Consider the following 25,396-nt stretch of genomic DNA (forward strand, 5'->3'; position numbering starts at 1 on the left):
ACTGACAGGCAGGGAGAGCTCTGGAAAGGGGAATATGGAAGGAAATTGCTAAGTAGTTCTTCCCACTGGTGGCTAGCCAGGGATGTTGTTCAAATGTGGGCTTACATATTACTGATTAGAAGATAAACCCAGCTCACAGTGGGTAAAATTCTAAGTATGAAATTCAGCCTACAGGCAAAACAAAACACAGAACTCACCTAGCAAATGTGGACAGTATTGACTTTCCTCCTATAACTTTAACATGCTGTCAGTACGGTTTATTAAAAATAGATATATGCAGTGCAGTACTCCTGTAAAGCTTGAGGGCATATACAGGCAAGGAATTATGGTAACTAGGCATAAATCACTGCTCTGGATTCTGTCTGCTAAGTCATGCTAACAGACCACTGGGGCACTGTAGTCCAAACTGACTAGTGCCAGCACTCTCAGAGTCTTTTAAGGGTTCAGGTCCCTGAAAGTTGTTTCCACTAGCAAAGCCTCATCAGAATGAACATTTTCAGTAAAAACTAGGCCACTAGGCCATTCAGTCACTGACAGAAACATCTTGCCCCCCACCAGTTTGGAGAACAGATGCATATATACAACTGTCTAAAGTTTGCCAGTATGCCTCCAAATGCCCCAGCATGACCTGTCAGAACGAGAGTCCTCAGGTTTTGATCTGCCTGAGCCCCCACAAAGCATGGTTTTGCACTCTGGATTTCAGCTTTCCCATACTTCTCTCTTGTTTTACAAGAAGAACCATGCTCAGTCAGGGCTATCTGCACTGATACATCAAAGCCTTCAGGCAGGCAGGTTTATAGCTCATGGCATCCCTAGACAGGATTCTCCCAAACCATGAACTGAGTCAAATGTTTAGTGGCAGTTTACCCAACATCCATGTGATCCTTACTTCGAGTTTGGTGAAGGCAAGTGGGAAGTCAGAAATATCAAAGATCTGCTGATTTTAATTGATTCAAAAACTGTATCCTGATAGTGATGGACAGCCCATCCAGCTCCCAAGCACTAGCATACTCTTCTCAGCAGCATGCTCTGAATGAGCATATTAAATGTCAGTAAGCTTTGTGGAGATCTTTGCACCTCCCTCCTGCTTGCACAGCAGAATCCTTTTCCATGGTAAACCCCAATCCCAAAATAACATGAAGAACATCTGGTGGAGGTTGCTAGCAATACACAACTTCCTGTTTTCATCAAGTAAGCAACTTCCGGGGTGTACACATGGGTCTAGGAAAGGTCACTCACTGTAAGAGGCTGCTGAGTCTTCTTCCCACCACTTTTTAAAAGAGGATAGAGTCAGCTGTACTGCTGATAGTCCGTAAGTTGTCTGAGAAAGGTGAGTCTCTCCCCCCTAGATATTGAATACAACACAGTATTTCCTTGCAGCACGTGGCTCTTCTGTAACCACAAATGATAAATGAAAAAGCAAACATATTTTTCCACTGCTTTCATTTTTAATGCTTCCTTTAATGCAATCTTTTAATGCCTTTCATTGCACTTGCACAAGATTTCACTTTAAAAAAAATCTTACGAAAATATGGCTCACTTGCTCTTTTGCTACGGAAGTCAGACAGCTCAATCTCACAGTACTGCAGTGCATTCCTTGGTTCAGCTGTAAGACATTTTATCCCCTGTGCACAGTGAATCCAGCAAGCTTTCTTTACTTAGCTGAATGCTTCTTGACTATCTCAAGGTACTCCTTCACATCATCGGGAGACCCTAATACAACAGGCACTCTTTGGTGAATATCCTCAGGCACTATATCTAGTACTGCCTGATGACCAGTTGTTGCTATTCCCCCAGCCTTCTCGATGACGAAAGCCATAGGATTGCATTCATACAGCAGTCTCAGCTAGAAAACAAAAGTCAAAACAGCAGCAAGTCAGGCCACACAATGCCAAAAATCATGAAATGTAAATATATTTGGCATCTGACTTTATACCAATCAATACGCTAAGTATTCTTTATTTCATACAAACATTGACTCAATAATGAAATTCAAGATTTTTCTTTTAAAAACACAATGAATGCTAGATTTGCCCAATCTGAATGCTTTCTCCATAGCCCATGTTTGCAATGCACTATTTACTGAGACAAAGCTTCTATGTTAAGACACAGCTGTTAATGAAGCAGACCACATAGGACTGTGTGAAAATAAAGAAAAACATGAGCTCTGAGTGCGCCACTGGTTTCTCTAATGAGTAACTGCATCTTATCTGCAACCTGAACCAATATTTTACAGACAATTACAAAACAGACCAAAGGTCTTTGCTGAATAAACAGTCCCCTTGTCAGCCTGTAAGAGTGTGATCTTCCCTGACCGACCACTGTCCTGGCAGATGCATCCAGGCACAGTTCCTCCAAATGAAGTCCTGTTACCACATACAATATGCAAAGGTTTTCTCTCTGGCAGAGCTTCTCCCAGTGGGACAACTAGATTTAGGGTTCTTACAAACTAACATGTACTAGAAATCTCAGGGTAATGCAGATTGTTTGCTTTTTAATGTTCTACTTAGTTGGGACCAGCACCACCAATTTTAGCTGACATGGTGCAGGGGAGCCTGTTTGAGCAGCCCACCCCCTTGTTCCACAAGGGGAATATGTTTGCAGATAAAAAGAAGTGACTGCAGTTGAAACAGGTAAGCAGCAGCCCTAAAATAGATGTCTGATACCAGGCTGCTGTCACACGTGACAGCATGCAAGGGATGGCTATATCCCCCACCCCCACACAAGAAATACAAGCCACCAAGTTACAAAACACAGGCCCTGTAATCAAAATGTTTATATTGATAGTGAAATGTCAGTATTTTTTATAACTGAGCTTATTCAGGCTTACCTTTCCTTTGGGGCTTTTGGAGTTAGCAGGATACAGAAAGATTCCTCCATACACCAGTGTGCGATGCACATCTGCCACCATAGACCCTACGTACCTCCCACCATATGGTGAGCTGCCATCCTACAGAAAAACATTCCAATAAAAGTAACTGTAGAGCACACGAGGTTAACCTCCCCCACATGCCCCTTTAGCAGTCCTAACATCTTTCATCTTCATATTTGGATTCATTGATAATACTCAAAGTAGTTTTGGAGAGTATGTCAGTATTCCCTTCATTTTTTAACTAGGAAAATCCAAGGGAAAGGAGCGACAGAAGACTTCAGCATAGATAAGCAGTAGTGCCAACAATGGAAAATGTCTCCCAGCTCTCCACTGGCCCTAACACTTGGAAAACACTGCATTTCCAATAGAAAAAACTCAAGTGCTAGGAATGTATATTTGGGGCTTTGTCTTTTCTAGCAGAAAAAGAATCAAAGAGCAAAAGAAGGGATTTTTCTTACTTCTTCCAACCATTCTACTACTTCTTCCAACTGGCTTCTACAATTCTTTTGTTAGGAAGAAGTTAACAGTTGCCTTCTGACATAATTTCCTTATTCCACTCCCTGTAGTACATATTAATATCTACATAAACAACACCTTAGGCCTCCAAATACAAATGATGAAAACATCAGTCTTCTTTCAAAGCAAGATCAGGAAGTCAGGAAGGGTCACTAACACTTAACAATAGTAGGTATTCACATTTCATTGCCAGTGTAACAACTCCAATGATGAAATGTGTAAGGCATGAAAACCTTCTATGGACACTCCTTGGAGCTTTGGGTCCTGACACCAGGAAGTTGCACAACCACAAAGCAGGCCTTGAAACCACACTAAATTTTCAAGAGAGAGGCAGCCCTAGGACACAACTCATGTTGCTGCTGAGCAATGACCCACTGCCATCTCTGCTCTGCTCTCCAGCCACTCAGATATTGCAGTGAGGAAGCAGCAATACAACACATATTGATCAAATTTCTTCATCACCGGACAAGATTTCCTGTCTACTTGACTATCAAATGCCCAGTTTTGCCTCCAGCACGATTACTCAGGCCGTCATTCAGGAGAAAGATTCAAACAAAGAAAGAAGAAAGTAAAAAAGGCAGAAGTGCAGTGCAGTATTGGAGAATGCTGAAATATCTGGTTACATCAACTGCTGGTCTCATTAGCAATCCTACATCAAGTTATATTTGAAATAGACAGGAAAGGAAAACAAGCTCTGAACAGTGCATGAGAGAATGAGTGATGGATCGTAAAGCTGGAAATCATTAATGTTTGTCATTAGAAAGTTTCTCTGAAACAGGACTTTTTACCTCAGGGAATTTCTTCTTTTTGAGATACTCTGTGATGGCAGGATCAAAATATTTAGCGTAGCCTTCATTGAGACTGTAGATATTTCCCTTCTTTTTGATTTTCACATCTTTTTCCACCAAAATGAATTCTCCAATTGCCTAACAATAAGAAAGAAAAAGTATTTGTTAACATTAATTGTTCACTTATTTGCAAACCAAGGCAAAATCCAAAACCATCCACATTTTAATAAAAGCTTACTACCACTGTCAATTTTTTAAATAATTCAGTACCTACAAAAAGGTAGTCTTTACAGTCTACATGCAAGGTATTTTGTTTATCCATAAACACAAACAGAGCATGAATCTTGGTGTCATGCAAGCTTCCTCATACTACCATTCCAAGCACTTTCTATTTTCTATGCTCAAAAATGCTATTAGCAAATTTGTTTATCTCTCCACTCTTTTGCTAGACTTACAAGAATGTAAGTTTCAGAACTCTAACGAGTTTGGAAACTGAGAGTGCTGGCTGAACCAATGCATAAACAACTTCAAACAGCTGCAGATACTGCAGTTCTTTTTAGCTTGGGCTAACTGGAAGCCTATGACCAAGAACTGGTCTGTTTAGTTTTCTCTAAAGCAAATTTCAAAGTTTGTACTGAGAGTAAACAAAATAGCATGCACGCGTGATTGAAGTTAAATCTGTTACTTGAATAAAGTAAAAAATACATGCATCTATTTAAGCTGCTACTAAACAGAGGGTACTAAGTTGTATTTCCTGCAGCTTGATCACTGCAGGTTATAAAAATTTGAGACTGGCAGCTGGCACACCCTGACTGATCACAAAGAAACAGACCACTAAAGCAAACTACTCTCTGCTATGATCAACATGACTTCTGTTTCAAAACTCATGGCAAATGCATGCTAGAACATCACATCACTCACACACATTGCTTACTCTTTTACACATCATGGTGGGATCTGAAAAGACAGAAGAAGGTTAAATATTTATGCTCCTCTTGTTTACTAAGGTCCTAGCATTAAGGAAAATACAAATAAGACTTAAAGGATATTTTGTACTGCAGAAAACTGCTCATTTTAAATATCACATGATTACACAGGCTGTGTATTTGCTCTACTGACTCAGCTGTCTTCCTGTTGTTGAGTTACACATGGCACTGTTGCATCAGGCAGGTGGAATGCAAGCCTCTTGACACTGCAGCTGGTGGGTTATAAGTACAAGTGCTTCATTCCTTCATCCTACCTTGAAAATTGCTCCTTTGGTTTATTTTCCTGGGGACAAATAGTTCTTATAGACAGTAACTGGTAATCCCTAGTACAGAAACAAAGAAACAGAAGATATTCTCACCGGATCCAGCATGAAACAGTTGACACCTCCAGCAGAAGTGGCCAGTACCAGCATGGTGGCACTCCCATAGAGAGCATAACCAGCTGCCACAAGATTACGTCCAGGCTGCAAAGCATCTTTCCCAGAAGGTTCATCAGGGGACACCTAGAACGAATATAGTCAATTTTATTTCATTGTTATTGCAGGTACATAACTGGACTCTGGGATAGGGACAGTCTTCTGCTCCATATCCTTGCATTAGATGGCAGAGATGTTTCCATGATCCTCAACTGAGATTCCTACTGGATGCGCTAATACAAATTACATATAGGATACAAACACATTGATATAGAAATGCTCTTCTAAGCAAGCCTAGCAGGAATGCAGGAAGCAGGAAAGGATTAAGAAGATAATAAAGAGCTATGTACCTCCTTGTAGGTGATGATGAACACAGCTCAGAGGAAAACTCAGAGGCAGAGTTGAAAAGAAATGAAACATGACTCACAGAGTTCAAAGCTGATCAAAAGTACTTGGGAGGTTTTTTTGTCTGTTTTCTTTTGCTTCACATAAAAATGAAGTTGAAAATAGCTACTTTGTGATATATGACAACACACGAAAGATGATTAAAATGGACAACTGGGTGTGTTTTACCAGATTTACTTTTTCTCCCACGTTGTGACCTGCAAGTCTGGTATTTCAACCTTGTTCAGACAGGGTTTCTGCTTTTCAGAGTGAATGAGACACTTCAAATGCACATGACATGTTTCAAATCTGGTTTGTTTTTGAAGCCTGTCCTTAGGCCAACAGGACTGCTAGTACAGAGAACAAGAAAAACCCGAAAACGCATTTCCCAAGTAGATGACAACCACGTGGTATTTTGTCTCAATGCAAATATTCATGAAACCTAAGACGATCTTTTCCAAGAGGTAATTTCATTAGTTGGCTAATTAAATATCAGCTAGGCTTCCATGTACACACAGGCTCTTCTTCTTCTAAGAGACTAATTCAAATCCTGACTAATTCAAATTCAAATCCATGTGTCTGTGAAATACTAGATTTTTCTTAAAACTGGCCCTGAGCCTCTTTCACAAAGTTTACTTAGATTTTATTGTCTTCCCATGCAATTTTATTTCACCAAAAGCTGCACAATAATAGTTTTGCCTACTCTACATACACAACTTTTACCTTTCTATAAATTGCAAAGATGGTCCCAATGGAAACAAGACAGTCAATGTTCGATGAACCATCTAGAGGGTCTATGCAGACTACGTATTTACCCTAGAAAATAAAAAAGAGGGAACTAGATTAGTGACAGTATTTATTCAATTCCTCCAAATAAAGACATTTCACTAGGTAAATTTTCTCAGAGACTTACAAGTCAAAATGTAAAACAAAACACCTAAAACACCTTTATACCTTATGGAGGAATCTAATTCAAATGTCAGCAATTCTTTGGCCCAGAATTCATTCTTAATTACAACTGCAATTTGTGCCAAACCGGAAGCTGAGAAATCTTTAAGGTACATAGCAGATGATAACACAGGAAAAGTGACGTTTTCTCATATAGATTTTAATATGAGAAAAAAAGGGGGAATGCTTTTATTGGTTTAATTTCATCTGTGCAATTAAAGTCAATCCTTTCATATCCACCACCTAGGCTAGGCTGCACTCTCTCTTTGGGTTATAATGTGTCTTTGGGAATAATAAGGAGAAAACCAAAATGAAGATCAGCCTTTCTCATGTAGAGCTAAAAACTCTGTTTTACCTCTACCAACGGAGGTATTAAAAAGCTCCTTAAGGGCTGCCATGCCTAAACTATACCTTTTCCTTTATCTGTGCTCTGAAATAGTCAGGTACTACCTTAGCCAGACTCATCTTACCCTGGGTTTTCAGGGGTCAAAAAAGAAGTCTCTACCTTATTGCTGGATTAAGGAATCCTATAAATATAGGAAATTTACACTACAAGGGGAAAAGCTGAATTAACTTTTGTCTTAATAACAGCGTGTAACAACAGCGTTTGTTTTTCATTTGATATTATCCTGCATCTCAGAAACTTAAAGTTTAAGTTCAGCAATGCTCTGCTCTGCAAGTAGGATTTTCTGGTATGCATTGATAAAAACACTGTGTTGGCTCACATTTAGTTCAGAAAAGCATTAATACTCAGACTCCCTCAGTGATCTTTGAGAATATTTGTTCAGATCTAAGGAAATCCAATGCCTAGAAAAATCAATTTTGAAGATTTCTCAACAGGGAGAGACAGAACTGCTTAAACAAAGTACACCTCTTTATACTTTGTAAATTATGTTTTTGCTGTTGATTTTTACTAAATTTTTACTCAGATTTTTACATGATCAGACCAAAATATTAGCTGCAAAAGAGGAACTATCCCACAACAAACGCATGCAGGCTTGTGGATGTAAATAATAATAAATGTAAAAAATGCTTTTGTTTCATTGTTGCTAAGTCTTTCATAGGCTTCAAGGAGAATTTTCATGAATTAAAGACCTTGAGATTTGACCTGCAGAGAACAGCTCATCAGTGTCCTACTAAAAAAGTGACATTTCAAAGGGACTTGACTGACTCAGAGCATAGTTCCAGAGATCATATGGTATGAATGAAATGTTTTCTTCACAATAAGAAAAAGGTGGGAGGAAAAGAATGTGGGGAGGAACAATATATCTAAAAAAATAAAACCAGCAAACATTAGTCTGGAGAGCAGAAATGACAGAAAGAACAAATGTTGACTAACACTCTCCACCTATCACCTCCACCTTCATTTGCCAATTTAGGAAAGTATCTGTTTTCTGAAACTTTTAGCTCAGTATTACTTTGTTAGATGTGGAGTAGTACACCTGTACAGGCTGATCTGAAATCAAGTAGGGAGAACTTTTAAAGTTACTAACCTGTTTTTCAGTTTCCACTACCACAGCATCTTTGTTTTCTTCAGATACGATAACACATGTACTGAAGGATGACTTGAGCATATTGATCACCAGGTCATTGGAAAGAATATCCAGCTTCTTTACTTGATCTCCAGTCACATTGGTAGACCCAGCAATCCCATAGCTAGAGCAATTGCAAGAGAGAGCATTTAATGAGAATGGAGCACTGCATCTTCTTAACTGTTCTGTTTCTTACATCTCTAAAACTTCCTGTAAACATACAGCACTTTCAAATGACATCTCAGCTCTCTAAGCCTGTTTTTTATTTACTCCTCAGTGAATTCTTGCTGAGACATGTCACCATTAGCTGTGTTTGCATATCTAGAAGTTGCTGAGAAATACAAAACAAAGGATTGCTCTTCAATAGTCTGTAAACTATAGTTAAACAGACCAGACTGTGAAGCTGAGTTACAACTGTGCTTTTTAATGAGCTCTTAAGACCTACACATTATACCTGAATTCTAGGCTCTGCATACCCTAAAAGGTAAAGATTCGTTAGAAAATTTTAATATGTGACCTTGACCACACTATATCCTCTATATGTATATATATCCTCTATATCCTCTGCATGTAGTACACTCTAGTACATTCCTGATTAGCAGCATGATATGCAAATTTCAGCAGAAGTCTGTTCACAGATAAATCAACCTATTTATGGTTTAATGTTTTCAGTTTTGATTTGAAGTAGTAAATGTTTTCTTGGGAAAAGAACTAAGAAATACAACTAAGAAACACAAATAAAATGTTCCAAGCCAATCAGAATCAAAACATCTGGCATACAGAAATACCAGGAGACCTTATGATACGTGATTTTGTAAGCACACAAAGTAGAGAAAGGGGAAGTTTCGTTCTTAGAAGAGAAAAACAATAGCAAGCTTGGCACACATTCAGATGACTCTTATGTACTTCAGCTACAGTAAATTGATTAGGCTGAACACTGGAATTTCAGTTTTTATGTAATAACGCTGAACAATGTATTGCATTCCTTCAGTTTAATGCATGAGACAAAGAAAAAGATCTAGCATAAGTCTCTGTCTTTCTCTGTCACTACTACAGTGACTTGAATATTTTTCTGCAACTGTGAAAGTGGTTTTGGAAAAAAATGTATTTTGAACACGGTGCTTATGAGTGGAGGCACTCATAAGCAGAAGTGGAGTGGAGCAGCAGAACAGCTTCTGCACCTCATCTTTTGGGGACTCCTGGGAGAGGAAGAAAAGGTGTGGAGCCTGCAGCTGGGAAGGGTCTACATGTCTTCTGCAGCTGTTCTGCACCTCCCCTGCTGCACAGCACCAAGCATATAGTTGAGTCTGAGGATGGTCCAAAGAAATGGACTGCAGTGATGCTTACTTGCTCACATTCCCTGACAGCAAAGCAAAATCTCACCACTGCTTATAAAATGCAGTCCCACATTAGGAGATCTACTGTTCAAGGTGGCTTATCAGTCCAAAGCCTGCTACCCCTGCGCCGATGAAGAGTTAAACCCACTGCTCAGGGTATCATAAGGCAAGTCCGGGGGCACAGATACCAAACCTGTGGGCAGCTGCCAACAGACACACATGTAAGACACAAAAGGAATAGGGCGTTAAGTTTACAAAACAGATTACAGCTGGGAAACCCTGGTCTCTATTGGTAGATACAGGAGGCATATGAAAGGGCTAGCATGTAACAATTAAAAACTACCACAGTTACATGCTGTGTGAAGTCACAATGGAAAAAATAGTTCAAATATACCTAATGTGGAGGATTTTTTCATTTTTGCTTATTATATTTTCATCTGCGTGGCTTGTAGAGGCAACTTCTTTTTCTCTTCAAAACATTTTCCATTAAGTAATGAAGTAGCCCATGTCTAAAGCCTTGACCAGCACACAACTGGGTGTATGAAGAATATGTAAAATACTTAGGAGGATTAGTTACCTCCAAGGAGTTTCAGCTATTTTACATTTCAAGAGATCCAAATTCCTTCTGATGCATCTCCAGAACAACACCCTTCTGACTGGCTGACTACAGACACCTCTGTTCCTAACCAGCACACTTTCTAAATGTCTTAGATAGCCAAAATTTCATAGAGAAACGCTAGTTGCTATGATGCACTATGAAAAAAAACCACTCTGAATTCGACTCAAAAGCATAAAATGGTGCTCTGATACTGAGCAATATGCAATGAACAATAATTCAGCCATATTTTTGCTAGGCTTTGTCTTTCAGTCTTTTTGGTCTTATGGCTCCAGGCACACACACCTGCTGAAAGTATTCATGAAGTATTGACAGGCATTTCTCAAAGACGAGATGCCTTATACTATTGAGAAGTCACAGGACTTGTCTCACTTGAAAAATATCAAGAAACTGAGATACTAGAGGAATTACCTTTAGCTCTGTGCAAGCGGATGGGTTGATGTAACTCCACTAACAGGCTTTTCTGGTGAAAGAAATACCCATTCCCATCCTCATCCCGACACCCACCACCCCGGAGGCAGCAGGATGCCCTGGACCCGCAGGGATGCTGGGACTCACAGGTTGGCAATGCCCGCTTTACGGACGGCGGTGGAGATGGCTTTGATGGCCGTGCAGAGGGAGTTGAGGAGCTGCGTGAACTCCCCGCTGCCCTTCGCCCGCCTGCCTTCCTCCATCACGAAGCGGGTCATGGTGATGACATTGGTGTCGAAAGTGGAGCGGTCCGTCATGGTGGCGGCAACTGCGGCCGCGGCGGCCGGCACCGCCACTTGCCTCGGCGGGGCGGGGCGGGCAGGGGCGGCGACACCCCGGCCCCGCCAGCCCGCCGCCGCAGGGCAGGGGGAAGGCGGGGGCAAGGCTGACGGGGAGGGAAGGGCTCACACGCCTCCGTCCCACGGGCACTCTAAAAGATTTTTTTTTTTTTTTTTTTTTTTAAACCAAGCCTTGTCTCACACATTGTGCGAGGAGAAAGGATGCTGTGAACGGCGCTGTGAACGGCACAGAGAGTCGATCGATACACGGGTGCTGGGGGTTCCTAGTGCTTGCAGTCACACTGCATTGAACTGTGCATTTCTGTTAGCATTGAAGTGCGTAGGTCGCACTTCAGTGCTAACGACCCCAACCGTGCCCCAAATTCAAGTTGGTTTCATCACTTGATTGCAAAACTCTGTGTGTGTCCCTGTAGATTATAGCGAACTGCACACAACCTACCGAGCAAGGTTAGTATCTTCTGCTGCACAGGAATGCTCTCATCATGACTCTTCAGTAAAGCAAAAACACATATTCAGTAACCGATTCCATTAAGTATTGACTTAGTTTACAGCGGTCATGTTAGCCCCACGGGTCCCAGCGTTATCCAACACCATAAAAAAGCTACAAGGAAACGGCCCCTGGAAGCTGGACTCAGTGAGACTTTTATAACAAACTCTCCAAACCTGTTCAATAGAAAGACATAGGCTGAGTCCCACTTCAAAAGCTAGAAGTTAACGCACCTCACACAAATACTGCTGCAAGGAAACCAAGACCCTCTGGAATCTCATTTCATTTGGTTTTAGCCTTTCTGATTTTGCATCAAAATCAAGCAGTATGTTTTGCTGCTTATGTTTGATTAGAAAAATCAAAGCACTAGTAAGGGAAACTAGGTTCACTCAACACCTGACCCTAGATACACCATTTCACACAATAATTTGATACACACAAACCTGAATACAGGTGTTCTACTCAGATTTGTTGTGCTAGCTATTATTTTATATTCATGTTATCTAAGAAGATTAATATTTTAAATTTTTTATTTTTTTCAGTAGAATACATTAATGAGTTGAATAAGCAGTCTTGAATTCTAAGTTGAAACCACAGACTGAAATAATTCCAAATGGTGTCAAACACAAGGCAAGTATTTTGCAAGATGCACATCTTTGCCTATATATACATTCTATCTCCATGCAAAGCACACTGCATATCTGTGCATTAAATGCTTCAAAGGTATGCATAAATGTCTTCTCCTGAAAGTGTAAACAACCTTGGCCTAATTTACCCATGCCCAGTATTACAGACACTCCTGAAGATACTAGATATGAGTATCTGAACTCGTACCTAGCTCTTCTGAACAAGGTACTTCATTCCTTGGCAAGTGATCAACAGCCCAGTATCACAAAAATGTTCTTTTAGAAGAAATTTATAAAACATGGAAGTTCGCTCATTTTTTAAGGGTAAGCACTGCTTTACAACCATCTAGAGCAGCTCCTGCAATCTCAATAGTAGAGAACAACAAATAGCAAAGACTCAATAAAATTCTGGATGAGTGCACTGAAACTGAGTAGCAGCAAGCAGGCAGAACAGTCTGGGAATATATGACTTATGGTAACAAACCACAGAGTCTCTGATTAGAGACAATTTGTCTTAAATGTGAAGACTGTAACAAGTACACCAGTAAGCTGCAGGAAGAGCTGTACTTCAGTATAAAACAGTCAAGATCAGTTCAAAATATACCAAAGGTTTTGATATCTATGCCTGAACATAACCAACAGGGAAGATATATTGGACTTGAGTTGATGATGAGATTATATCTCAGAACTTTTGGGGTTTGTGAGATAAATGGGAGATGAGTTTTATTCCTCCATACCCACTATAGAAGCCAGGTAGAAACAAGTACTGTGAACTGAAATTGCAATAATATGAAAGGATGTTGGTTCCATACAGATCCATCCAAATGTGCATATTCTACTGTGGGGAAGGAAAGCTATTTTCAGCCTATATAGCATGCCCTTTATCTTCTGTATTTGAGGTAACTCAATAGAACTTTGAGTTTAATCCACCTCCACACGCCTGGCCAAAAAATGTATTCATATGCAGAGGTCATTTCTGGAATCCCACTATTAGTATAGAAAGCTGACTTGACATTAATTTTTTAATTTCATATAGTTGAGGGTAGACAAGCCATGCAGCCCTCCAGCAACCGTAAGTCAGTGTAAGATTAAAAGTAGGCTTTGCATGTGGTGAACCTTTGGCTTTAGAAACAGTAGTTAAACATTTATTGAAAATGAATCTCTGGATTTGAGAAGGTCAGTCAGTGCTGGTTGACTAAACATTGCTGAAACAACTCGCTTCCATATAGAAGAAAACAGGGACTCATTTGCGCACAGATGACGTCAACTATGCACAGTTCACAGCAGCTTTAGAACTGTAAGATTACAAATCTTACAGATTACAAATTTTACATGTAACTATTTTGAAAAAAAACTTTTCTCCCAGCACATAGAATCCCAGTTAAATAATTGCATTGAAAATAAGACAAACACTGATGAGAAATCCTTCATTTGAAGGATTTAATTTATTTGGGAACTCCTTCAAAGTTGCGTCTTGTAGGTCCAAATGACTGCCAAAAAAGACAATAGGAGTGAAACTCCTTCACAAAGGACTTTTTCTTCCTCCCCTGAAGTAAGTGTGTTCATGTGGGGAAACCAGCTGTAGATCCCACTTTTGCTGAAGAACTTTCTTTGTGCAGGAGTCTCACAGCTGCACAAGTTTTGTGCTGGTTGGGTGGACAGATGGTAAGATCAGGCGAGTTACACTGAGATCACATGCAAGGCTATGTCCCTCCACCACCAGTTCAGATGCTCTCTGCTGTGTGATGCCATGATGATTAGGGCTGGAGCAGCTTGAAGAGGATGAATACAGCAGATCCTGACTGCTGCAAGAGATGGATCAGGGTGAAAAGGGGAACTGCACACATGAAATCATGAAAATTTCTAGATGTACAATCAATCTTTTGCCTTATTTGCTTCAGAAAGTGCTTCATTTTGCCTATGTGAATTTCCCGTGTGAGAAAGGGCCCACATATAGGCAATAGAATAAAACATTGTTTTATGACTGTGATAGCAAAGCACCTCTGGATACAGGTGAAATATAACAAGTGGCATGAACTGATGTTTAAACATGGGTAATTATGAGTACAAATTGGCTAAAATGTAACTTCTTTGTGTAGCAGATGTAAAAGGGGCTTCATTTGATATTATGCAATTTCGTACTACAACTGATTAAGGAGCAGAGATAAATTATAAGGTTGATATTAATGACTGTGAATGGATTTTCCTGTGCCTGGTGCCCTCTTGTGGGATTGGGAACACTCAGCATTTCAGCATGACACCAGCTCACGTGGGAATACCTTTGCAGCCTTCTGGAGGGGGACAAAGCACTTAACGTGCAGGCAGTAGATAATTGAAAGGAAGTCTATATGCCTCTGAAATACTGATATTGATTCACAAGTTTTAAATCTCTTTACTTTAAACTTATCCACAAGATTCTACCAGGCAAGTAAAAGAAGATATTAAACACAAGTTACTGCATTTGCTATCACTTCTGCCTTGTAAAATGTATAAACTAAAAGTATTTTAAGTAATCACACCAAGCCTATGTAAAGAAAAAATAAATTTAAAAACTCAAACCAAAAACAAAACAAAACAACAGGAAGAAGCCCAAAAACCACAGTTAAAACCAGATAGATATTTCAGTGCTGAGAGATGAGATTTCACAACTAAGCTAAGCTAAGCTAAGAAGGTAATTAAAGTGGAATTATAATTATATAGTTACAACAGTTCCCTTTGCATAAATAAATAATTTCTGTCAATACTGAGTGGCATGATGTCAGGATTACATGACACAATTTGTCAGTGTAATAACCAACTGGAAAAACTTTTTTTTTTTTTTTTAATGTTTAAGGTATAAAACTTAAACGTTTAAGGTATAAAATTCAAGGTTGATTCAAGGTATGAATTTTTTTACATTTAAGGTATAAAATTCAAGGCTGATGGAGGAAGAACACTTGTTATAAATTATAAAACTCCATTCTCAAACCCTAATTGTAGGTTGGATTGCTGGGAGATATTTTCCATTAATATCCTTGTAGATTTATTTACTGTGTTAAATAACTATTTATATTGTAGTATTTCCAAGTATAAACTGTCTAGGTTTTTCAGATCCTGTTCTTCAGGAGGCATTACATGGACAGTGCCACAGAGGTTCAGAGGTCTAACTTAACATTTTTTTAGCTATGATAATTTTAACTGTACATGATTTAATTCAGAATTTCTAGATAATCTGTGTTAATCAGCACAACTAAAGTTGTTTTCCTACATAAAGGCCCAGAAGAGTGATTGGCTTTTCCAGGTTTATCGACAGTATGAGGAGGGTCTGATCTGAACACTTCTAACAGTGATATACATACTGTGAAGCATGATGCAGAAATTGACATAATATCCACAAAAGAATCCCTTTGTGTAAATGATAAAAAATATGGCCAACAAATGAATGAGTGATGGTTTAGATGGTGTTCATCTTTATCATAAGTATTCTGTTCCATGCCTGAAATACAGTCAACAAACCTATTTAAAATTACTGATTTAAAAATAATTGTTATATTTTAAAAATTCATTTTAACCCATAGTTTGCATAGTTTGCCACAGCTTCTGAATTCTGATTAAGCATTAGCTAATCCTTATAGTCATGTTGTGATACAGGGAAATGGTAAAGAAAATCAGGAATAACTTTATCCTGTGCCACAGAGAAAGATTGTGACTGCATGAAAAGCTTACTGGTTACTTTGGGAATTCATTCAGTTTGAGAAAGAATGAAGGAAAATGGGATAATGATGTATTTAACTCAAATATACGAGAACTGCACTTGCATTTTTTTGTTTTGTTTTGTTTTGTTTTTCTCTACTAACTTGATATTTCTTTGGTGGTACAACTGTGAACACTATAGAAGAAAGGGGAGAAGGGACACACCAAACACATACAGGGCCAGCTATGGAGAACTGAAAAGGATGTTGAACACATACAGCTAGGACATTAATGCAAGTTGGTATGACTTTAAAAACAGGAAAGAGAGGTGGATACAACGAATACTTTAGATTGCTAAAGAGTCCCTTTGATTATGATAGGATTAATAAACAGCTCAAAATCCTCTTACATTAGCTAGTTATTAGGATAACTATTAAATCCGGTTCTAAAGCCAGATTTTATCTTAAAACTTGTCATCATTGCTGCAAATAGTCTTTCCTCACTGATGGCAGTAGTAGCAAAAAACATTTCCTTTGACAATGAGAGTATCAGACACTCATGGCCATTTTGTGCCTTCTGTATGCAGCTTTTAGCACGTCCACAACTGAATCTTGCAGGTGACAGTGCCATACAGAAAAGGTAGTCATCACTCTTGCCTGAGATGCACATTGAGAAACTTTGTCTTGACATCATATGCTTTTGATCTTGCCAAATTGTCTTTGTAAAATCAAATTCACCCATTCACAAGTACATGTACAGATTTAAATGAAAAGCATAATTTTTAAGACGACTCAAGATTCAATTTTATGACTCACATACATGTGGAAGGGTTGCATAGGCTAAACTCCAGCCCTAGCCTTGCCTGGTCTGAGTGCCAGTTCATCACAAGGCTGATACCCAAAACACAAGTGTCAAGACAGGAAGAACTCAATTGACTCGATGGCAATGTCAGAATCAAGCTTTTGATCACTGGGAAAAATATTTCAATTTGCTCAGGCTCCAGTATCCAGGCATACAGGTTCCATTTGATTTTAGAATGTAGGCATGAGAGCTGAGTGGCATATCTAGCTCAGGGTTCAGCTCCTGCAGTACCAGCTAAAAGGGCTGCTTAGAAGAAGGTGAGAGGCTGGCCTGCACACTTTCCCTTCCTATTCCTTCCTCATATATGCAGACTAGTGCTGCTGGAAGGTGCACCCCTGTCACTGCAGTCCAGCTATTTTTGTGATCAATAACCTAAAAGGAGGCCATAACTGAAACACTAGTCCAAGGTAGGGCCCTGCCACCCTAGCAGCCACCCTAGGAGCCTGTTACATTATTAGGCAGGGGCATCTCTTTCTGTGAATCTGAGGAAAGCAGCATGAACAGAGAGAAGGCAACAAGAATACCATGGATATGGCTGGAAAAGTGTGACTCAGAGGAAATCACAGAACGGGTCAGTTGGGAAGGACCACAATGCATCATGTGATGCAACCTTCCTGCTCAAGTAGGGTTGTCCCAGAGTGCATGGCACAGGATTGTGTCTAGATGCCCTGAATATCCCCGCTGAAGGAGATTCCACAACCTCTCAGGGCAATCATAAAATAGTGTCAGAAAAAAAATTAAATCAGGTGTTCAGTCATAGACACTCCATTTGTGGACAAGTCCCTTGGTTTATTGCCGGCTTGTCCTAGGCAAAGAGACTGTGCAGTGCCAAGGCTCTGCCGTCAGATGGCAATGCTCATCTGACAAATTATGCAGAACCAGAGCCTGGCAGCACTCCGGGGACAGAAGCGGCTGGTCTGGGCAGCTTCAGGTGTCTCTTTCTTGGAAAGAGGCAGTTTAGCTCTTAGCACTGACGGCGACCAAGTAAACGGAGAGGAACAGAAAGGTCGGCTCTCCGTTTATACCAGAAGACAAGAGACTGCCACTGTATTTCAAACCTACTTCTAATGCAAAATCGTAATTTAAATCCTACGGGAAATGTGCATTCATTATCCCAAGGTCTCTGCTTGTGCTCACTGAATATTTCACACACTCCTATCTCTGCATCAGTCCTCCCAGTCTGGTTGCTTTCAGACAGTTTCCAGTGGTTCCGCAGCACATGATTTGGCATTCTGCATTTGATATCCTTACATACAGCTGTTGGTGATGGCTGTGATTATTATTTTTAGTACAGTAGTTGTTTGGGATGAAGGGCATGATTTCATGGAAGTAATTATTGGCACTGTACGGAAAGAGAAGAAAAACACAGTCCTTGCCCTGCACAGTCCACAGTCTAAGAATAAGAGAAAACAGAAAAAAAGAGGCCTATAAAGATGTCCCTGGTTTCACAGATGACCTGTAGGCTGCAATGTTTCCACTGTCATTCAAAACTTCTTTTTTTTTTTTTTACTGTCAGTTAATCACCTTCTCCTCTTTGCATGGTGCAGTCTAACATTGATCTAAGAATGGCATTCTGCTAATATGTGCTGAATATATCACCTTAAGGAGATATATATAAGGAAATATATAAAAAAAATTAACTAGTTTGGGGGGAAAATGAAAAATAATCTGCAAGAATTACATATATTGAGAAAAAAAAATAAATTCAATGCTCAAATTGTGTGAGACCGCCAAGTAACACATCCCTAATTCTTCTAGTTACATAAACGCGAACCAGAAAACTGTCCCTGTACATTCAGTACGTTCTTCTGTTTGCAAACCCAGATTGCAGGTTCAGCCATTTACAGACTGAATACCAAAACCAATTAAGTAGTCCCCATGTGTGCTTTGCGATGTGAAACCCTTATGAGACAGAAGGAGTCAAAACATCCTGTCCTCAGTTTCCACCTTGTCTTACTTGCAAAGGATGAGTAAGCACTGACAAATTCTAGGCACAGCTGGAAGTTGATTTAGTTTTTTATAGGGGAAAGAAGATTCCTGTTTTTATCATGACTAACAGGATTTCTCTTTCATGACACAGATACAGGCCTTAGTAGGGCATTATACATGTATTTTATTCATTACAGATGCAATAGCTGCATAGTGCTCAAGGCGAACTAGACGGTCCACACAGGGGTCTCTAAACATTTTTGTCATTGTGCACCTGTGTAAGTGAAAAGTTATTGAGTGCATTCCAATATGCTTATTTATAAATTACATATATGTAATACTATAGTAATGTTAGGCACAGTAATAAAATATACAAAATAGAAATGAAACCATTATAACGTAAAGATAAATAACATTTCAAAATTCTACTTTATTTAATTATTTATTGATAGAAACATGCTTTCTTCCTGCACCAGAGTTTTTTGCCTTGTATATTCCATGGGATGCAGGAATGCCAACTGGGAGATGACTGCTCTCAGACAAAACCTGTGAGGTCTAATATCCATTGTTTCATATCCAGCCAAAGGGATAATTCTGTCCTTATTTACACAGGATATGACATGCCTCTCCATATCCATTTAACCTTAATGTATGTGGATGGCTGCAAGCACAAGGTGTTCATAGGTGAGAAAGATTTAAAGTGCTATGTTAAGACTGACACCTACAGATTAATAGGATCCTGGAATCTCACAGAGCAGACAGAACAGGTTTTGAGTGATAAAAAGATGTATGTGGCTGCTTTTTTATGAAGTATTAGAGCATTAAACCAGTTTCATGCAAGTGTTTTTTAATGGCATTTTAGGAAATACTTCCATATGAAATGTAATTGAGAAGTGCTTTTAGAAACAAAAGAATGAGATGAAATCATATAAAAAATTAGATATTGGGAAGAGAAAAAGTGAAAAGGGGAGCACAGGCAAACAGAAAAACAAGAATGGAAGAAAAATATTATTGCATTACTTCAGAACAGGAATTAGTGCAGATTATGTTGCACTAATGTTCACAACAGCTGAGAAAATATCATGGCAGATATACACGGATAGTTTCTCCAATGCTAATGCTGTCTTTTAAAACACCTATTTGCACTCCTGCACAGGAACTTAATTTTCCCTGATTTTTATGTAGCAACTTTATGTAATGAAATCTTCAGTTCCTAAAGTTGAAAACATTCATATTTAACCATAATTGATCAAGGTATGCTATATTATTGCCTTATTAATACCAGGATAATATTAAAGTATTACAAAGGCAATAATATTGCATAATTAGAATTTTAAAATATGCCTTCAGAGAAACCACTGAGGCAAAAGACCTTGAGTTCCCAATCCTGCTTCCCCTCAAGCAGATCTGTTAACACACTGACTCCTGAGAGCCCTCCACCTAAAGCCAGCTGTGAGATACCTGCTCCCACTTCTCACTGCATCGCACAGGAACTTCTCTGGTCTGGTCACATAAACCTAGCTGAACTATTACAACTGCTGTGAGACAGAACAGTACCCCCGTGTCAGATTTTACCAGTCTGAAAGCTTTTCAAACACAAACCTAAGGCTACTCAAGCTTTGGAGAAATAATTCCAGTTTATCAGTATTTTTCTGAAGCTTTTAGGGTCACATTTTTGCAAGTAACTTGAAGTCTGCTGTGAGCACCAAATCTTAAACCAAATCTTATACAATAGCCTCTGCATATCCTACACCACTCAGTTGTTTGGCTTATAACCCAATTGACATTTATGCAGTGTTTTTAGTTCCTTTCACAAAGAAGGACAAATTGAATGAACCACACTAAGAGCTAAAAGTGGAAACAGATTTAAGCAACAGATAGACTTCTTGACCTCCTGCATTCTTCTTAAAGACAAAAGCTGCAAATGAGCCATAGGTTGCTGTGGCAATGAAGAAACCTGCTGATTGTTTATTTGGCAACTTTCAGATCTGTGAAAGTTTAATTATACATTTAAAGTAAAATAAATTGTGTTCTCACATTTAGCCCATTTATTCTTTCACTAATTTACACTAATTGACTTCTTCCCCCCCCACAAATAATCTCATCATTTCCAACTAATAACAGGTATTTAATTCACTTTAATATATTAACATTAGTGCCAGGGAATGCAGGCTCTGTGCACAAAGGCCTGCCTGAATATGTACAAAATTTCTGAGTGGGCATGAATAATGGTTATTTTTTTTGCTTAATATAAAAGAATTTTGCTGCAGGTATATCCTGTTAGTAGAGATTATATCCTCTAAGGTTGAATTATCTTGTCAGCAAATTTGTGTGTCCTGATTTTACATAAATTACACAATTTAGCAAATGTGTTCTTGCTTCCCACTGTAGTCCTTTTGTTTGAATGCTTTTTATAAAAGCATTGCTATCTAAAATGGCTTGGGGAATGTACGGCATTACTTTTTAATGAAAAGATAGACTGAGCATTCTAAAGGAAAAATTAAACACACATGTGCTACCTTTGTTGCTGGTCACATGGAAGCCTTACAAAGTTGACTGGTACTCAATGGATAGGACTGTGGCAGGAGGATACAGGGTTTCTGTGCAACACCATGCACACTTTTTTTAGCCCATGCTCCATGAGCTACTTTTCTTCAGACCCTGATCACAGCTGCCCTTTCCTTCTTAAAACCAGGTTAGGAGTGGTTCTAACAGGCTGACAAAATTTGAATAACAATGTACTGATATGCTGGCAGAGCATATCAACAACAGGGAAGAGGAAAAGGGTTTTGTTGCCTGATGATCTGAATAAAGAAGAGCTCTAAAGAGATATGAAGTAAAAAGAAAGATATACAAATGAAAAATAATATTTTTCTAAAATAAGGAGAGTGCTTGAATGAAGAACATTAAGTCAGTGAAATGCTGGGAGTATCACTCTGACAGAACACCAGGCCACCTCTATACTAGGACATATTTAAATCTGATTTTGAACATTTATTTTGGAAATGTAACTCTCTGTTTTCTAGATCTGAATTTTGACTTCAGGAAGACATGCACTGCAACTGTTGGGATAACTTACTTATTTTTTGAAAGATCTTTGGTGTCTTGCTGGCTGAATAGCACTTGTGTGATAAATGGTCTCCTTCACTGCCAAGAAAATCTGGTAGGCTGTGATCTCTGCCTATAATTTTGTTCAGTCACTAAAGAGCATGCTCTTAAACTTGTCTGAGATGACAGCATTCAGTTTTTACTTTGGATTCTGCTTCAGATACTGGTTTCTTTGTGGTTTGAGAGGTTTCCTTTTTATATGACCAGGCCTGTTATCTCAGTCTATTGCCCAAGTTCTTAAAAGCTTTGCATCACTATTAATGAGGAAGACTCCACCGCTCAGGCTCAGTTAACATCTCTGTAAACTGGGGAAAAAGAGAGAATGTGTGCTGTTCCTCTTAGATCTCAATCTGCTCTGGAAGTTTAAGTTTAAAAAGCTGGGAGAAGTCATTTTACCTAGAGAAGTAAGCAGATGCACTCCTTATAGAAAAAAGGAAGTAAAACCTTGGCCAAATAAGTGGTCACTACTTTTATATTTTCCTGGGTTTGGAACTTGTAAGTCTGTTTTCAATCTGTTAATTTCAGTTTTCACAACAAAATAAAAGCAGAAGATGTCTGGAAATGCTTATTGCTTTGAAAAAACAGACTATAGATATGGCCAAGATAAATGTGCTTTACTGAACAAGTAGGGTAAGAGCTATCTGGTAGCTATAATCAACACATGAACTGAGGTAAATAGTGGCATATTTTAAGGTCTAGCATCCTATAGGAAGTTAAGGATATCTTTTATCTAATCAAGAAATAAAAAATTACAATGATTTATGTAAAGCTGCATGTTTTGAAATGAGGCATAATGCTTAATAAATAAGGGATTTATGAGTAGTAGTGATGTAAGAACCAGGATATTTAAATGAATTGGTGAATAGGTGTCCATAAATGTTACTCTGTTTCTCTGTATGAAAGTCAAACCAGCAAATAATCAGTGGAAAGCTCCACACTCTAAAGTAGCCATGAAGTCAAAGGCACCTCTATGATGGACTTCCAGAAGCATCCCTTGAGCCATCAGTGTCACATTTAAACTTTCAGTGGAATTAAAAATGAAGAAATACGGAAGTAACACTTGGGTGAAACATGATCTGATACGTTATTAAAATTTTTCTTTAGCTTACACAATTATAACAACAGTCAAAAGGTGAGGCTACAAGATGCGAAGAGCATCCCCTTTGTTTATCCTGGGAATGCTTAAGAAGGACTGCATGGGCAGTCATAAAACTTAAAAGAGCTATGGTAAATCTCCCTGCAAATACCACCTTCATTTTTACCTTAAAGTAGTTCAGTCAAACAGAAACAGGCCACTCATCTCCAGTCATGAAGGGCCACTCTTAGATGTACTCTTAGGGCCACGTAAGCCCTAGAAGTACATGTTATTTTAACCCCTCTCTTCCAAGGCCTTTTGTCTTCCCAGAATACCTCTGACAACACAGCTGCCTAATGTGCCAGTTCAGAGGTCTTTTGTTAAAACTGCACTGCACTGCTCTTCAGGTTACCAAAACTGATACTTATGTGGTAAGCAGTAAGTACTAGTTCATGCATGGCATGAAACAGGAGAATGAAAACTAAAAGTAATGCCATCATATTCTCCCTGAATTACAACCAAGAGAGATCTCACATGCAAACTAGCAATTACCATTACAAGATCAGCAGAGGACTGAGTGATGTTTTTCCACTGCAAACGGTCCTTTTAAGCACTAACTCTTGTGGTGGTGCATTTTGTTTATGCTCACTTTATATTTTGTTCTGTATGGTTGTTGTAATGGTTTGTTCTATGTAGCCCCCATGTTTCCCCCCATATGGTTTTTTCCCAGTTACAGTTATCTGTCTGTCATATGCTATATAACCCTCTGGTCCTGTCTGTCACTCTGGGACCTCTTCCTGTATCCAGAAAGTTCCAGGGAGAGTGTCGAGTGATTGGACAGGATCCAGGCTTCCCCCTCCCATTGTTTTCTGTATGGTTATCTCACCTGTCTGTTGTATTCTGAGCCACACCCTTACTGTACCCTATTGGCCCCTGGTTGAACCCCCTGTGTACCACCCCTCTTTAAAAGCTGGTGTATTGAAGCCCTTGGGTCTCTCTGAGGCTGGTGCCCCGAGGTGAGCTGGTGCTCCACATCTGGAGCCCAAATAAACTCATGTTACATTTACCCCTTGAGAGACCCTCCTTTATTGTCCCTGCCATCTCCACGCTTCGGTCCTGTCAAGCCAAGACCCACTGTGTTGCTGTGGTGTCAGGGCTGGCCGAGATTGGCAACACAGGCACTGCTGCAAACTCTTTTTGGTTAAACTTTCAAGGGCAACTATTTGTGAATGAAATTGCAAAAAATTGCTGTCAATTTTTACTCTTTTTTAGAAATATACAAATGCATAACAAGAAGGTTTCTTCTTGGACTGCCATTGAATTCCCAGGTTATATGAGAGTTTCAGTTCCCTCCCCAACATCAGTGATACAGATTTATACAGGTACATGACAAAACTGAGACAAGGTGACTCCCTTTATCTTAGCATTTACAGTCTGTGCCACTTGTCCAGCAGTCAGAAACAACAGGAACTGATTTTTATACAGAAGTGTAATTCAAATTCTTCAGCATGGCTGTGCACTGACCTAAAAAGAGAACCATTTATATATATATATATATATATATATATATATATATATATATATATATATATATATATATATATAAAAAATGTATCAGATGTGTTGGATTGTGAGCATTGGATGAAAAGGAAAAGACAAGGTAAAGTAGTTCCTCCAGCTCGAATTTAATACTGGAAAGGTCTGTGCTTGACTGATCAAAATCAATTTCCTCACACCTGCACACCACAGGTAATAGTTACCAAATGGACAACCATCTACAAATACCTTCTCTGGCACCTGCAATCTACAGACCGCATGCTCATTTCTAACTTCCAACAGAAAGATGATGGCAACTGGCAATGCAGATGCTGTGTTGTCTGCATACAACAGCAGAGGTCTGAGTAGGCAAAAAAGCTCTCCTGGCATCACAATACAGACCATCCCCTGTGGAGAGGGACAAGGCAGCCTATCTGACTCCAAGGGAGACATGGACAGCAGGGAAAGGAGTGTATGAGAGAAAGGGAAAGAATCCCAATATAATGTCACCTGACTGAACATGGAAAATTCACGAGCATAAATATAACAGTGTCAGTTTCACTAATTCCCTAATATACTGAAGAAGATATCTCATGAAGTACACTAAGCAGTGGAAAAACAGAGGATCAAGAAGTATCATGAGGTACCAAAGTTGTGTATGAATCAAACAATTAACTAGAGCATTTGCAATGATTTGCTCCTGCTAATAATGTACACTCAGTGGGTTGTAGGATAATGAATCTTACCACTCTGTTCATAAGCTGCCTGGAAAGCATCAGCTCCGTTCTTTACCTTTGTTCAAGTTCCTATCCCATTAAAACCAACAGAAATTTGTGAGAGGAAATACATCAGGCAAAGGTCTTATGTCTTCTCGAGTGACACTTTTCTTCTTTGCATAGGGCAGAAAAGACCAGGCCTCTAAAAGTTGAAAGTGTTC

At 39.2% G+C, this 25,396-nt stretch overlaps 1 protein-coding gene across 1 annotated transcript; it reads right to left on the reverse strand.

The window, feature by feature from the left end:
- Positions 1-1,426: 1,426 nt before the first annotated feature.
- On the reverse strand, positions 1,427-11,162 carry LOC136373817 (fructose-1,6-bisphosphatase 1-like). Its single transcript, XM_066338833.1, has 7 exons — positions 10,954-11,162; positions 8,404-8,566; positions 6,686-6,778; positions 5,522-5,665; positions 4,177-4,314; positions 2,831-2,950; positions 1,427-1,846 (listed from the first exon to the last, which is right to left on the reverse strand). The coding sequence occupies exons 1-7, from the start codon at positions 11,121-11,123 to the stop codon at positions 1,655-1,657; spliced, it is 1,020 nt and encodes a 339-aa protein (XP_066194930.1). The 5' UTR covers positions 11,124-11,162; the 3' UTR covers positions 1,427-1,654.
- Between the last annotated feature and the right edge of the window lie 14,234 nt (positions 11,163-25,396).

This window comes from Sylvia atricapilla, chromosome Z (assembly GCF_009819655.1).
Source record: "Sylvia atricapilla isolate bSylAtr1 chromosome Z, bSylAtr1.pri, whole genome shotgun sequence".
Lineage (NCBI taxonomy): Eukaryota > Metazoa > Chordata > Aves > Passeriformes > Sylviidae > Sylvia > Sylvia atricapilla.